Source organism: Bubalus bubalis, chromosome 7, assembly GCF_019923935.1.
Source record: "Bubalus bubalis isolate 160015118507 breed Murrah chromosome 7, NDDB_SH_1, whole genome shotgun sequence".
Classification (NCBI taxonomy): domain Eukaryota; kingdom Metazoa; phylum Chordata; class Mammalia; order Artiodactyla; family Bovidae; genus Bubalus; species Bubalus bubalis.
In genome coordinates, this window is record NC_059163.1 from 16,751,509 (window position 1) to 16,767,688 (window position 16,180).

General features: G+C 38.2%; 1 protein-coding gene across 16 annotated transcripts in view; it reads right to left on the reverse strand.

The window, feature by feature from the left end:
• ARHGAP24 (Rho GTPase activating protein 24) overlaps window positions 1–16,180 on the reverse strand; it is a 552,828-nt gene that overhangs the window by 62,535 nt on the left and 474,113 nt on the right. For 15 of the 16 annotated variants that reach the window (XM_006079368.4, XM_044945686.1, XM_044945692.1 and 12 more), the window contains one exon: window positions 7,751–7,873. In XM_006079368.4, the coding sequence (XP_006079430.2) occupies window positions 7,751–7,873 (123 nt within the window). Of the gene's footprint in view, window positions 1–37; window positions 998–7,750; window positions 7,874–16,180 lie in introns of those variants that run through there. The other variant, XM_006079369.3, reaches the window with a different exon arrangement.

Below are 16,180 nucleotides of genomic sequence, written 5' to 3' on the forward strand. Positions count from 1 at the left end.
CATTTTTTTTAAGGACATGAACATATTATCTACCTACCTTTCCGAAAACTAAAACACCGTTTGATTCTTCGGTATGTAGTTTTAGGAATGAAAGTAGTAGACGCCAAGGCACCTGAGGGGCGCTCCCCAGTATTTCGGTCTTCAGGCATCATACAGGCCCAGAGTTCTGAACCCAGTTCAGGCTTCCTTTAAAACCTGCCTCTGGGCGATCTCAGGACCCCACAGCCACTCTGCCTCATGCTTGTTAGGTTTGAAGCGCGGTTTCCTAGAACTTGAAGATTTTGATCAGCCAGGTCCTGGATGGGGGACAAGTTATCCCCTCTTATTTACTTCTTTTTTGGCCCCCCAAAATAATAATTTCCTTTTCTCTTGCCTAATCCCGAGAGTTCTGGAGGCTGTTTCTTTTTAAAGTTTCTGCAGACATTCCAAAATGTCACAGCAAAAAGCACCACAGCAAGCAAGCTGCACCTCCCATTCAGACAGCAGGATTGTTTAATTTTTTAATTGAGAACTGGCTTCTCAGCTGGAATTGGGGGGGGGGTACTGAGGTTCCTCTGGAAAGGTCAGCAAATAGCCATGAACCGGGGGCAAGAGGAACAATGACCACAAGGCCCCTGAGGGATATACTTCAGGACCGTCCTTGCCGGCTCCTTTCATCTGAGCAAAAGGGGAGGCTGATAATGGCACCTTCTCCAGAAGGCATTTCGATGCATGAGAGATTCTTTTCAAAGAACTCCCTCGGTCCCTTTACAGCACCCCTCAGCCTTTGATGCTCTCGGCGGGCTTCTCCCTTCTGTCTTTAAACTCCCGGGGCTCTCCAGGGACCGCCACGTCAGAACAGCCCCAGTGCCAGTTCCAGGAAGGCTCAGGAGGATCCCTGTTGGAGGCAGCTGCTCAGGGAGCTTTTCCTCCCCCTCGTCCCGCTCCTGGTCCCCTTTTCTCAGTGAGAGCTGGGCGGGAGCTGGCAGGGCTGCAGCCGCCCTTACCGCGCCGCGGCTGCGGCTGCCGTCAGTGCCCGTGGTCACATGCAGCAGGTGCAGTCACAACAGTGCGAGGGGGAGGAGGGAAATGCCACGCGGCCGTGTGAACCCCTGGTTTCTTCCTCTGACTTTGCCGCTGCCTCCCCTGGCGGCTCTATTCCTCTACATACCTTCACAGCTGGCTGCCTCAGCCCCAAAACATCCCCACGGGGGGGTCAACTTTTTGACCCTTCCTTTCTGCATTTATTCCATTCCTACACAAGATTTTTTTTTTTCCAGGTACTTTGCCACTGAATCTATTTGTGAGTGCCGATCTCAATGTGCATATCATTAAAACCTATGGGTGTAGGGACTTCCCTGGAGGTACAGTGGTTGAGACTCACCTTTCAACCCAGGGGGTTTGGGTCCCATCCCTGGGCAGCGAACTAGGATCCCACATGCCTTGTGGCCAAAAACACAGAGAACATAAATAACAGAAGCGATATGGTAACAAAGCCAGTGAAGACTTTAAAAATGGTCCATATTAAAAAAAATCTTTAAAAAAAGCAAAAAATATGTGTATGTTTATACACACGTGTGTGTGAAACAGAAAAATATTCAAAACATAGCAACAAGGAATCTGCAAGTATAACCACAAAACAAGTTAACTCCTTTACACATATATATATTTATATCTAACTAAAACGGGTTCTTATGTGTGTTTTTACATTTATATATTTATTTCTCTGGCTGTGGTTTGAAAATTGATCCTGTTTTTATATTTTCCCCAGCTCTTGCATGCACCCACTGAACCCCAGCCCCCACGTCTTACCAACCCCCTTGGTCCTAGTCACTGAACAATTGACTGGCTAGGTTAATCATTCATCCACCTGGCTGTTCCATGAACAGATTGGGAATGCGAGTGCTTTAACCCCAACTGACCCCTCTGGCCTCTGGGTGCCTTCCGAGCCTTTCAGCAGGAGTGTTAAAAAAAGCTGTGAGGAATACTACACAAAGGTCCTCCCTTGAGAAACTTCATCATCATTACTCTGATGAGCATGCCTAGATAGGAGAACTTCTGTTGGAAATCGTTATTATTTCTGTCCCATGGTTCAAACATTGTTTTTGTTTTCCCCGTCACAGCAGGATGCTAGGAAAAGAAGGAACTGTGACATACATAACTCTGTCCACCAAGACAGTGGCAGTGCTGGAGGGAGGCACCTTGGTGACTGAAAGCATCTCTCCTCTGAGCCTTGGTATGGAGGGAATGCATGTAATCACAGGACTTTGGAGTTGGACTGAATCTTAGTTGACACATTTTTCTCCAGTGTTATTTCACAAGTATGGAAACTAGAGGTGGGAGTAACACCACTTATGGGAAATGACACAGTGGTCTGTGTCAGAGGCAGGACCACAGAGCTTCTTAATTAACCCCTGCTTGCCCACGTGCTAGTTATTCATCATGAGGATTACATTCAGTATTTTTACTGCCTTGATACATCTCTGACTCAAGGCTTTTCGTAAGGAGACAGAGATATACAGGAAGAACCCGTTTTAGTTAGTAGCTAAAATTAGGCTCTGCATTCAGGTCTAATGAACAACTAATGGAATTCTTACTCTCCCCAGATCCCAGGCTGGGTACCTCCATATACACTGCCTCAAAAACAGTGAAAAAGGAACCCAGAGAAAAAAAAGACAAAAACAAACCAACAAGACAAAAACAAAGCCCTAAAATTTTCCAAAGTTAAATACATGTTTCGACATCGCAACTTTTGGATTTGACTTTTAAGCAGATACCATGTACTTCTCAGTGAGCATTATGAATAGGGAAGCAACTTTATCGGGGGAAGTTAATCAGGTAACAGAAAGTGGAGGTATCTAGATTCAATATTGAACTAGGTTATCAGGTTTGGTTGTTAAGAGAGGATGTCTCCTTTTTGCATTTCCACTGGTTCCTTTCCTTCATCTCAGTATTCATCATAAGTTTGTTGTATTTCATAGGAAGAAACACCAAAGTCTATATTTTATGATTTTCACTTAGTTTTTAATTTCTAAATATTGAAAAGCAAGGCAACTTCCTCAGGTGTTGCCTATATTTTAATTAAAAGTCCAATATAAAAACCATAAAGAAGAAATATATTACATGGATAAACAACCTGAACAAGATAAGCTCCAGTGCCTTATGAAAATCTGTAACTGTTTAAAAACACAGGCTGTCAAACTGCAGTTATAGACACTGAATTGTCATAATTGCTTTTCATTGGAGAATACATTTCCCTTTCCTATCTTCATCACAGAATCCAAGATCATTAATCCCAAATAAATACCTGTTGGCTTCCAATCTCCTTCCCACTGCTCAAAGATTGTTGCTGTCATTGATTAAATGGCATCCATAAAGACTTTTCACCAGGTGACTTTTCACCCTGATTTATCATAGTCTATGTAGTACCTTTGGATACATCTTCAATGTATTTATTGCAAAGAAGACATTTCATTGTCTATAATTGCAGTTCCCCCATCCCAGCCCTAAGCAATCAGTAATCTACTTTCTGTCTCTATAGATTTCTCTGTCCTGTACTTTCATATAAATAGGACTATAGTTCAGCAGTAAAGATTTGGCCTGTAATGCAGGAGATGCAAGAGATGCAGGTTTGATCCCCAGGTTGAGAAGATCTCCTGGAGAAAGGCATGGCAACCTACTCTAGTATTCTTGCCTGGAAAATTTCACGGACAGAGGAGCCTGGTGGGCTGTGGCCCATAGTGTTGCAAAGAGCTGGACATGACTAAAGTAACTGAGCATGCACGCACATACACATACAGCTCCTTCTGGCTGGCTTCTTCCTCCTAGCAGGTTTTCAAGATTCAATTGCACTGTAGCAGGTATCAATACCTCATTCTTTCTATGGTTGACTAATCCATTGTATGAACATACCACTTTCTGTTTATCCATTAGTGCATTTCCACTTTTTGGCATTTAGGAATACCACTTTTTGGCATTTAGGAATAATGCTGCTATAAATATTGATGTACAAGCTTCCCAGGTGGCACAATGGTAAAAAATCTGCCTGCCAATGCATGAGACACAGGAGATTTAGGTTTGATCCCTGGGTCAGGAAGATCTCCTGGAGTAGGAAATGGCAACCCACTCTAGTATTCTTGCCTAGAAAATTCCATGGACAGAGAAACCTAGTGGGCTACGGTCCATGGGGTCACAAAGAATCGGACACAACTGAATGACTGAGTATACCAATATTGATGTACAATTTTCTGTGTGGACATACATTTTCATTTCTTTTGGGTATATACCTAAGATTACAAATGTTGGGCCATGTGGTAACTCTATGTTTAATCGTTGAGAAACTGCCCAAGTTTTCCAAAACAGCTACATTTTACATTCCCAACAGGAATATAGGGAGGTTTCAATTTCTCCACATCCTCACCAATACCTGTTATTATTGAATTTACTGATTCTAGCAATCCTACCGTGTATGAAACAATATCTCATTGTGCTTTTGATTTTTATTTCCTTGATGACTAATAATGCTGTGCATCTTTTCATGTGCTTATTTGGATATTTGTATGTTTTCTTTGCAGAAATGTTTATTCAGATTCTTTGCCCATTTTTAAATTAATTCTAACTGAGTCAAAATTTTGATTTGTCTTTAGTTTTGAGCTGTAAGAGTTATATATACATTCTGGATACAAGTGCAAAATCAGATTTATGATCTGGAAATACTTCCTCCCATTCTATGGGTTGTCTTTTCACTTACTTGATGACATTAATTCAGATTTTTTGAAGGACTCAACTATACTCATTCTACTTATCACACTTTTAAACACTCGTGTTTTTTATGTACTGAATAATATACTATCAATAAAACAGGGACTTGTAATTGTGGGCTTCCCAGGTGGTGCTAGTGGCAAAGAACGTGCTTGCCAATGCAGGAGACATAAGAGACGCTGGTTTGATTCCTGGGTTGGGAAGATCCCCTGGGGGAGGGCATGGCAATCCACTCTGGTATTCTTGCCTAGAGAATTCCATGGACAGCGGAACCTGGTGGGCTATAGTCCATACGGTCACAGAGAGTCAGACATGATTGAAGAGACTTAGCACACGGTCCCACAGTGAAAGTAACAGATCACACTATTGTGTAATAAAGCAGGAAGCTCACTAGTCAGAAGACACAAGGTTTCTTCCTACTTATATTACTCAGGATATGACACTTGAAAGTCATTCTTTCTCGCTGGGTCTTAATGACCTAATCTACAAAATGTGAGGTTGAACTAATGGAGTGATTTTAAAATATTCTTAATCAGTGAAAAACTCAGCTTATTTTCAAGGAAGTACTAAGTAGAATCCCTAGGATAAAGGAATTCTCAGTCACATAAATTTATTGTTTATTGCCCAAATTTATAATATTTCTTTAAAAATCAATCAGTAAGTATAGAGGAGCCATATTAATACGAACACTTGAAACAAGATTTTTGGTGACATTTGCAACCTTCTATTGGGATCAGCATCAGTTTGGTTCTGCATTCTGTAATAACTTTAGAAAATTCTGACTTTAAGATGAGTCACAAAAAAGATTTCTTGCAAATTGAATGAGTAAGAGTTTGGTGTTCAATCTCTTAACACTCTTCAATTAAACAAAGAGGGCAAGAGAAGATTTATTCTTCAGACTATTGTTTCTATTCTAAGTGCTCTATGTTAAAATAGATCTCTTTATTTTTTTTAATTTTATTTTATTTTTAAACTTTACATAATTGTATTAGTTTTGCCAAAGATCTCTTTAAAAGTAAATTTGAATCAAGCATTTGCAAAATTTTTGAAGCATATCCCATAGGATAAAGAATGTAAACTAATCAACTACTAGAGTTCCAGGTTCATAAATTTGAAGATTAATGCTTAAGAACCAAGATCATTTGTGATACCCCTGTGCTGACAGGACTTGTTGTGGCCACTGATCTGGTGAAGTAAACTGGATCTCATTCGTTTTCCTTAAGAAAAGGACAGATGGAAGAGGAGGAAAGGGAGAAAGTAACACACTTGATGGAAATAATCCCCCAACAAAAGTACCATTTTCTACAGATATTAAGAATCCTCCTGAACTCAGGAGCCCCCAAAATCTGATAATGGAGGGGAGAAGAGGGTCTTTAGAAACAACACAAACTTTGAAAATACATATCCTTAGTATTCCCCATAAATCCTTGACCCTGAAGGTAACAGCACATGTATCTCTCATGAATAATCACGAAGACCCCTCTGCTAAGGCACTGGGATGGAGTCTTAGCCCACCAGCCTCTTCAAACATTTTGAAGTCTTATTAGCCATTTTAGTATATGAATAGGGTGACCATACAAATTGCCATCCAAACTAGGACACCATGAGAGCGAGAGGTAGCACTATCAATAATTAGCCTGGGATTTACTGTTACCCCTGTTACACTGTTACCAGGCAAACTGGGATGAATGGTCAACCTCTCCTTTTCCCACATCATGCTAAAGGACCACCAATTTTAAGACATGTACCACCGCTTTTATAAAATATCAACACATCTTCCATGCAAGTTCACTATTTTAACTTTAACCTAACTTTTCAAGTTTTTAAACTAAATTTTTGAAGTTATTTTAAAATATAATAAGGTCAGTCATTAAGAAGCATCTGATATGTTAAGGGAAAAACATTTCACATCTGAATTCAGGGTGCTGACAATACACAAAAGAGAATATAAAATAAATACAAAAGTTGCAGTTGCTTTATTAAATATGCATTTGATTTATGCCATCTATTTTAACTACATCAACATAAAATAATTAGGTTTTACAGTCTTAGAAATACATGTTAGTTATAGATGAATATTTTGGGGTCCTTATTTGTTTGGTTCCATTTACTGAATTTTCTCTTGAAATATGTTTTTCTGTTTATATCATTTTATTTTATAATACTTGACAGAAAAGATCATATCTTTTATCCTTCCTTCCCTCTTTTAGCTCTGTTCATAGCACCATAAAACTTTTTCTTCAAATATGTATTCTTTACACTGTATAAATAATATTTTTTTTTAAAAAAACACATTATCCAACCCAGAAATGCTTTCCTGATTTCAAAGATTTTTTTTTTAACTCTGTTAATTAGCAGATTCTCATTCAATGCTTTGCTACTTCTGTTTGATACCACCGTGCATTTGGGGACTGAAATCTCATCCAAAACTAACAGTCAAAATGTTTTTTGTCCTGTATCTACATGCTATTAACTAATCCACATTTATGGTATCAGGGTCATATATATTGTTAGTACAATACAAAAAGGAACAATCTAAAATAAAAGAAAAATATTATATCTTTTTATAATTCAAAGTATTCATGAAAGAAATTTGGTTACTAATGATATTTGATCCAAATTCCCAGGTGGTGCTGGTGGTAGAGGACCTGCCTGCCAATGCAGAAGACATAAGAGACATGGGTTCGATCCCTGGGTTGGGATGATCTCCTGGAGTAGGAAATGGCACCCCACTCCAATATTCTTGCCCAGAGAATCCCATGGACAGAGGAACCTGGTGGACTACTGTCCATGGGGTCGCAAAAGAGTCAGACACCATTGAAGCTACTCAGCACACACACAAGCATTTAAAAGTTACTTAGATATGTGTCTAAAAATAAATCAGTAGTCTACTACTTACTTTAACATTCATTCATGTGAAAATAGGAGTTGATAGTGACACTGGGTTGGGGAAAGGATGAACAGGTTTGGACAACCTTCCTGTTTTTCCATGATTTTAAAATATACTCACCTCCTCCAAATGGTCCCCAGATGACTCGGCGGATGGACTTGACCCAGTCTTCCATATCATTCTGGGTGCTCGCCATAAGGAGATAGCTCTCATGATTGGCTGTCATTCGATCTCGATCACCTCCTGTAAAAAGACAGGAACAGTTACACATGAGTGTATGCTCAGCCAAAGTTTCCTCATCAGCTGCCTCCGATGAATCCCTGAAACATAAACTGTACCTAATGCAGCTAGCACTAGGTTCTACCCAATGAATTGAAAATATTTACCATGGTTTCAGCATGGGGAAAAAAAAAGAATCTGCTTAAAAGGGAAAGGCTCTTATGTTTCCAAGAGAAAGCCAGCAAACAAATGTCATTCCCCAAACAAAGCCTAGCTTTTTGTCCTAGCAACAGCCCATAGGCCTGCATTAACTCATAATCCAGTCTATTCACACTGCACTGCTGAATAAGGAAAAATAGCAATAGCAAAATGAAAGATGGAGAAGTGGTCCACAGAGCCTGAGCTTTCATTCCAAGCAAGAACTGAACAGTCTGCCTTTGCTCAGCACACACAGGGAGGCCACCAGGATATCATGGTTGAGAACAAGAGTCCCAGGAGAGGGGAAAGAGCCACATGTGAAAATCTGACCCAGAGGTTTTGCCTCTATTTTTCTGTGCTGGAAAAGGGAGCCTCTTCTCCTTGATCACAGTTTCAGGGGAACAGACAAAAGAAGACAGAAGCCTGGCCAGTCACAATGGCCAAATCAACATCCCAAATGGCCCTCCCACCTAAGAGTGAGCTTTAGGAAACCTCAGCAGTTAACTCCTTGCTTGTTGTTCAGGTGCTAAGTTGTATCTGACTCTTTGCGATCCCATGAACTGCAGCATGTCAGGCTTTCCTGTCCTTCAATATCTCCTGGAGTTTGCTCAAACTCATGTCCACTGAGTTGGTGATGCCCTTCAACCATCTCATCCTCTTCGCCCCCTTCTCTTTCTGCCTTCAATCTTTCCCAGCTTTAGGGTTTTTCAGTGAGTTGGCTCTTTGCATCATGTGGCCAAAGAAAAGCGTTAGCTTCAGCGTCAGTCCTTCCAATGACTATTCAGGGTTGCTTTCCTTTAGGATTGACTGGTTTGATCTCCTTGCCATCCAAGGGACCCTCACAAGTCTTCTCCAAACCACAGTTCAGAAGCATCAATTCTTTGGCTCTCAGCTTTGTTTATGGTCCATTTCTCACATCCGTACATAACTGCTTGCTTGTTGGTTTCTCTTATTTCCTCCTCCCCTTCCCGGAAAGATAACACATACACTTTGAAACCTGTATAATCTCTGAAATCAAGCTTGAAATGCTAGTGGTCTCTGAATACTTTTATGCTTAAAGGAGTATTTCTGAAAACAAGTATCTGAGACTGAACTGCTTCACTCTCTTTACTCATGACTAGCATTGTTCACAGAAGGAATAATTAAGAAATTGGATCACTAAATACTTAATTCTGAATTCTGATAATATGTCAGTATTATTCGATTTCTAAGGTGCTCAAACTATCTATGCACAATTTAATTTTCATGAAGTGCTGGAAAGGTGTAGCCTTGGTTTGGATGAATTCATACCCAGTGTTTTATTTGTTTAAGACATTGCTGTCATTTGTTTGTAAGTGATCAGAGCAGATACCAACTGTTTTAATTCACAGCCCTTTAGTTCTGAGAGCTGGCTATCACACCTTACAATTGAAGGAGCTCAAAAACAGCTCCTTTATGAGGAGCTTGAGGCTCCAATTTACAAGTCCCACCACTCCCTATTCTTGCACATCCAGCCTCATTTGCAAAGCTCCAAAAACTCTAGAATTTGAGTTTGTGTTCTCTGAATTTTATACAAATGTCCTAGGTTGGAAATATGACGTTTCTAGCATGATGCAAGTTAACAGAACAGGTGAGAGGTTAGAGAAATGAAATAACTTTAAGCCAATCAGTAGAAATGCCAGCATTGATGTTTTACATTTCAATACAATTGAATTAGGGGGTGGGGATGGTGAGAGACAACATCCAATCAGTTTCCTAAAGTTTATAAATCTCTTGAATAAACAAGAGGAGCCTTTTCACTTTGAAGAGAACAGCTCACTATTAGGGAAACAATGACCCTCTTACACTTCTAGGTCTATCCTAGGTCAATCCTCATACTTGTATCTGAAAAAGTATAGGTTCAGGATATCAGAGAAAACCCTGCTGAAACCGCAGTTATATTTTCTATTAGCAGTGTATCTTCTGGGAAATCACATAACTTCTGGAAACTCAGTATTTTTAGTCATGCTTTAGAAATAATAGTCTCTAATAAATTTTTTGTGAAAATCAAATGAAACGAAGTTAAAATACTAGTACTGTTAGGCTGAAAGAGAAATTCTGAAAATATTCATTCATTCTAATTTAACTGCCTCCTGTATCTACAAATGCAAAAAGGACATAGTACATCTAATTTGACCTCAGAGATATACAAGTCGAGTATGCTACTAAGGGCTTAGGAACAATTAGTCAATAATACACATACACAGGAGGCTTTTTTTTTTTTTTTAGAAGGCTGTCTTTCTTTGATACATAACACTGCACATTAAAATTGTATACTGTACATGTAGGAAAATTTGCTAAGTCACTTCAGTCGCGCCCGACTCTCTGTGACCCCATGGACTGTAGCCCGCCAGGCTCCTGTGTCCATGGGCTTCTCCAAGCAAGAATACTGGAGTGGGTTGTCAAGCCCTTCTCTGGGGGATCTTCTCTGTAGGAAAATCTACCACACATTAATATGCATATGCATGACTGTGTGACATAAGTAGCAGAAAGAACTAAATGACAAAAGAAAAAGATGCTTCATTTGGCATGGCATAGTACTAAAACTTCATTCTGTATCTGATCCACTCATAAAAAACATTACCATTTTGAAATCAAAATATTTTAATTATTGTCTTTGCCTGGAGGATGCTTAGCAATTCAGACAGCAATATCCTGCTGTGTCACTCCCAACCCTGGCAGAGACAGGCCTAGTAATGAGAGTGAGCGACAGCCACTGGAGTGTTTCTGCCTGAAAACGGGGGGAAAAAAAGAGAATGATAAGCACTACAGGCCATTATCCCCTGACTTTTCATTTGATTCTCTATCTCTGCCAACGATGTTGTGTGTCTGACCCTGAATCTCATTTTGACTGTCAATCACAGATATAAAATCCCACCTGTGAATTTCACCCATGGATATAGATCTCAATTCTTCAGTTGAATTAGCAGAAGAAGGGGAAGAAGATTTAGAAAGACTTTTCTCTATAGGTCTCAGTGGAAATAAAAGACTCATTGCTAAGAATGTGATTAAAACAATTGGAGACATTTATATAGATATGAACTAAATTCTCTGCACTAAAGGTATGTGATTTCTAACTGGAGAAGCCACCTGTTCCTAATTCATGACCCTTCAGTTCTGAGAGTACGGTGTTCTGAGAGTACACAGTTCTGGTACGGTGCCCTGCAATTGCAGGGACTCAAAGACAATTTATTAAATGTATGATTTGATAAATGAATAACCTCAATGTTGACTTTCAAGGATTGGGATCAAGTTTCACTCTTAATGTTCCATTTAACTATTTAACCTAAAATTCTTTCAAAAGGTAAAATTTTAAAAAGCATCCTTAAGATGTAACTACCAGAGTGATAGTATTATAGTCATCTTCAATCCATGTATATGTGTAATATGGATATATATTATAATATAACCAGTATACATTTTCCATTTGTAAACTCTGCTCGAACATAAATATCTATGCAGTGCTATTTTTATTTTTTATTATTATTATTATTTTTTAATTTTATTTTATTTTTAAACTTTACATAATTGTATTAGTTTTGCCAAATATCAAAATGAATCCGCCACAGGTATACATGTGTACCCCTTCCTGAACCCTCCTTCCTCCTCCCTCCCCATTCCATCCCTCTGGATCGTCCCAGGGCACCAGCCCCAAGCATCCAGTATCATGCATCGAACCTGGACTGGCAACTCGTTTCATACACGATATTTTACATGTTTCAATGCCATTCTCCCAAATCTTCCCACCCTCTCCCTCTCTCACAGAGTCCATAAGACTGTTCTATACATCAGTGTCTCTTTTGCTGTCTCATACACAGGGTTATTGTTACCATCTTTCTAAATTCCATATATATGCGTTAGTATACTCTATTGGTGTTTTTCTTTCTGGCTTACTTCACTCTGTATAATAGGCTCCAGTTTCATCCACCTCATTAGAACTGATTCAAATGTATTCTTTTTAATGGCTGAGTAATACTCCATTGTGTATATGTACCACTGCTTTCTTATCCATTCATCTGCTGATGGACATCTAGGTTGCTTCCATGTCCTGGCTATTATAAACAGTGCTGCAATGAACACTGGGGTACACGTGTCTCTTTCCCTTCTGGTTTCCTCAGTGTGTATGCCCAGCAGTGGGATTGCTGGATCATAAGGCAGTTCTATTTCCAGTTTTTTAAGGAATCTCCACACTGTTCTCCATAGTGGCTGTACTAGTTTGCATTCCCACCAACAGTGTAAGAGGGTTCCCTTTTCTCCACACCCTCTCCAGCATTTATTACTTGTAGACTTTTGGATCGCAGCCATTCTGACTGGTGTGAAATGGTACCTCATAGTGGTTTTGATTTGCATTTCTCTGATAATGAGTGATGTTGAGCATCTTTTCATGTGTTTGTTAGCCATCTGTATGTCTTCTTTGGAGAAATGTCTATTTAGTTCTTTGGCCCATTTTTTGATTGGGTCATTTATTTTTCTGGAGTTGAGCTGTAGGAGTTGCTTGTATATTCTCGAGATTAGTTGTTTGTCAGTTGCTTCATTTGCTATTATCTTCTCCCATTCTGAAGGCTGTCTTTTCACCTTGCTAATAGTTTCCTTTGATGTGCAGAAGCTTTTAAGGTTAATTAGGTCCCATTTGTTTATTTTTTCTTTTATTGCCAATATTCTGGGAGGTGGGTCATAGAGGATCCTGCTGTGATGTATGTCAGAGAGTGTTTTGCCTATGTTCTCCTCTAGGAGTTTTATAGTTTCTGGTCTTACGTTTAGATCTTTAATCCATTTTGAGTTTATTTTTGTGTATGGTGTTAGAAAGTGTTCTAGTTTCATTCTTTTACAAGTGGTTGACCAGATTTCCCAGCACCACTTGTTAAAGAGACTGTCTTTAATCCATTGTATATTCTTGCCTCCTTTGTCAAAGATAAGGTGTCCATATGTGCGTGGATTTATCTCTGGGCTTTCTATTTTGTTCCATTGATCTATATTTCTGTCTTTGTGCCAGTACCATACTGTCTTGATAACTGTGGCTTTGTAGTAGAGCCTGAAGTCAGGTAGGTTGATTCCTCCAGTTCCATTCTTCTTTCTCAAGACCACTTTGGCTATTCGAGGTTTTTTGTATTTCCATACAAATTGTGAAATTATTTGTTCTAGCTCTGTGAAGAATGCTGTTGGTAGCTTGATAGGGATTGCATTGAATCTATAGATTGCTTTGGGTAGTATACTCATTTTCACTATATTGATTCTTCCAATCCATGAACATGGTATATTTCTCCATCTGTTAGTGTCCTCTTTGATTTCTTTCACCAGTGTTTTATAGTTTTCTATATATAGGTCTTTAGTTTCTTTAGGTAGATACATTCCTAAGTATTTTATTCTTTCCATTGCAATGGTGAATGGAATTGTTTCCTTAATTTCTCTGTTTTCTCATTATTAGTGTATAGGAATGCAAGGGATTTCTGTGTGTTGATTTTATATCCTGCAACTTTACTATAGTCATTGATTAGTTCTGGTAATGTTCTGGTGGAGTCTTTAGGGTTTTCTATGTAGAGGATCATGTCATCTGCAAACAGTGAGAGCTTTACTTCTTCTTTTCCAATTTGGATTCCTTTTATTTCTTTTTCTGCTCTGATTGCTGTGGCCAAAACTTCCAAAACTATGTTGAATAGTAATGGTGAAAGTGGGCACCCTTGTCTTGTTCCTGACTTTAGAGGAAATGCTTTCAATTTTTCACCATTGAGGATAATGTCTGCTGTGGGTTTGTCATATATAGCTTTGATTATGTTGAGGTATGTTCCTTCTATTCCTGCTTTCTGGAGAGTTTTGATCATAAATGGATGTTGAATTTTGTCAAAGGCTTTCTCTGCATCTATTGAGATAATCATATGGTTTTTATTTTTCAATTTGTTAATGTGGTGTATTACATTGATTGATTTGTGGATATTGAAGAATCCTTGCATCCCTGGGATAAAGCCCACTTGGTCATGGTGTATGATCTTTTTAATGTGTTGTTGGATTCTGATTGCTAGAATTTTGTTAAGGATTTTTGCATCTATGTTCATCAGTGATATTGGCCTGTAGTTTTCTTTTTTTGTGGCATCTTTGTCAGGTTTTGGTATTAGGGTGATAGTGGCCTCATAGAATGAGTTTGGAAGTTTACCATCCTCTGCAATTTTCTGGAAGAAAAGAGATCATAGCAAAAATCAACAAAACCAAAAGCTGGTTTTCTGAAAGGATAAATAAAATTGACAAACCATTAGCCAGACTCATCAAGAAACAAAGGGAGAAAAATCAAATCAATAAAATTAGAAATGAAAATGGAGAGATCACAACAGACAACACAGAAATACAAAGGATCATAAGAGAGTAATATCAACAATTATATGCCAATAAAATGGACAACGTGGAAGAAATGGACAAATTCTTAGAAAAGTACAACTTTCCAAAACTCGACCAGGAAGAAATAGAAAATCTTAACAGACCCATCACAAGCATGGAAATTGAAACTGTAATCAAAAATCTTCCAGCAAACAAAAGCCCAGGTCCAGACGGCTTCACACCTTAATTCCACCAAAAATTTAGAGAAGAGCTAACACCTATTTTTATTTTTTAAAACTATCTTTTAGATATTAACTTGGGTTGGTAGCAATGCTTTGGTACTAGTGTTAACACTTCAAGCATTTGATTTTAAATTAACCAAGTAGGTCACATAATTCAATTTTACTTGTTTACATGTAATTGAAAGTATGTATACATTTCATTGGGATCTTCTGTATATTTGCATTTAATATGAAGTTTTTCCTTCCCCAAAATAAAATAAATTCTCCAAAATAAAATAATTGGCATGATTAACTTTTGCAAAAATTAAAAAGTAGATTAAGAAAAGCCTAATGAATTTAATAGATTAAGAAAAAGCTTAATGTAAAATTCAAGTGTATGTGTGTGTGTGTGTGAGTCGCTCAGTCGTGTCCAACTCTTTGTGACCCCATGGACTGTAGCCCATCAGACTCCTCTGGGATTTTTTCCAGGCAATAATACTGGAGTGGGCTGCCAATTCCTCCTCCAATGGATCTTTCCTACTCAGAGATAGAACCCACATCTCCTATGTCTCTTGTATTACAGGTGGATTCTTTACTTAACCCTGAGCCATGGGGGAAGCCCAAAGTAGATGCACAGTTATTCAATAAATAAATACAAATATTTACTACATGGAAACTTCAACCCCTCTTATATGACAGAATAATAATTTAAAAGATAATACTTTTGACAAAAACCTCTGCAAAGATTTTAAATATTTAAGAGAAATATTGGGAATGGTATACTGAGATATATATGCTCACTGTTGATGGGAATATGGATAATATTCCTTATGATGAAATCACTAAAATTAAGATTTTGAAGAATATTTGTTAATATGAACCTTTAATACACAAGAGAATGTACAAATTATATAGATACACATATGATATCTCTATTTTCATATAGATATAAAGCCAGATAAATAAGGTACTAGATTGAAACACACAATAATTTTAATGATGATTATCTGTGAATGCTAGGATTGGAAAATTTTTGCTCTCTTTTCGTGCTTTTCTGTATTTTCCAGATGTTCAGCTATGTATTATTTTATCATCAGAAAGAAATTATTGCAAAGAAGAAATGATAAGAATTGTATGCTCATGAAAGCATTAATCAGCAAAAATTCCAGGTGAGCTGGAAGGTAATTATGACTAACTTCATTCAGTGCTGCTTAAAATGCTTCAATTTTGAACTTTCAGAATTCTCAGTAGGTTATCTACCTATGACCTCTTTCCTCTTTCCCAAAATACATCCCTGAGTACATTCCCAAGAGAGGATTTGGGGCAGCAGACCGGCATTGCTCAAAGTATAGGCTGCGTCATGTAACTAGGACTTTCTCAGTAAAATAGGCTGCTACCTTTCATAAAGACAATATTTACAGAAATATTTCGCTGAATTTATTGTGTGGAAATTTCCAAAAGCAGTCACCAAAGTAGGTTATTATCCCTTGGAGAATTAACTGTAAATTGTCAAAATTATGAACTTAAAAGCAAAATGATCAGAAGTGAAACATTATATGTGTATCAGCTCAAGTAAACAAACTTTTAA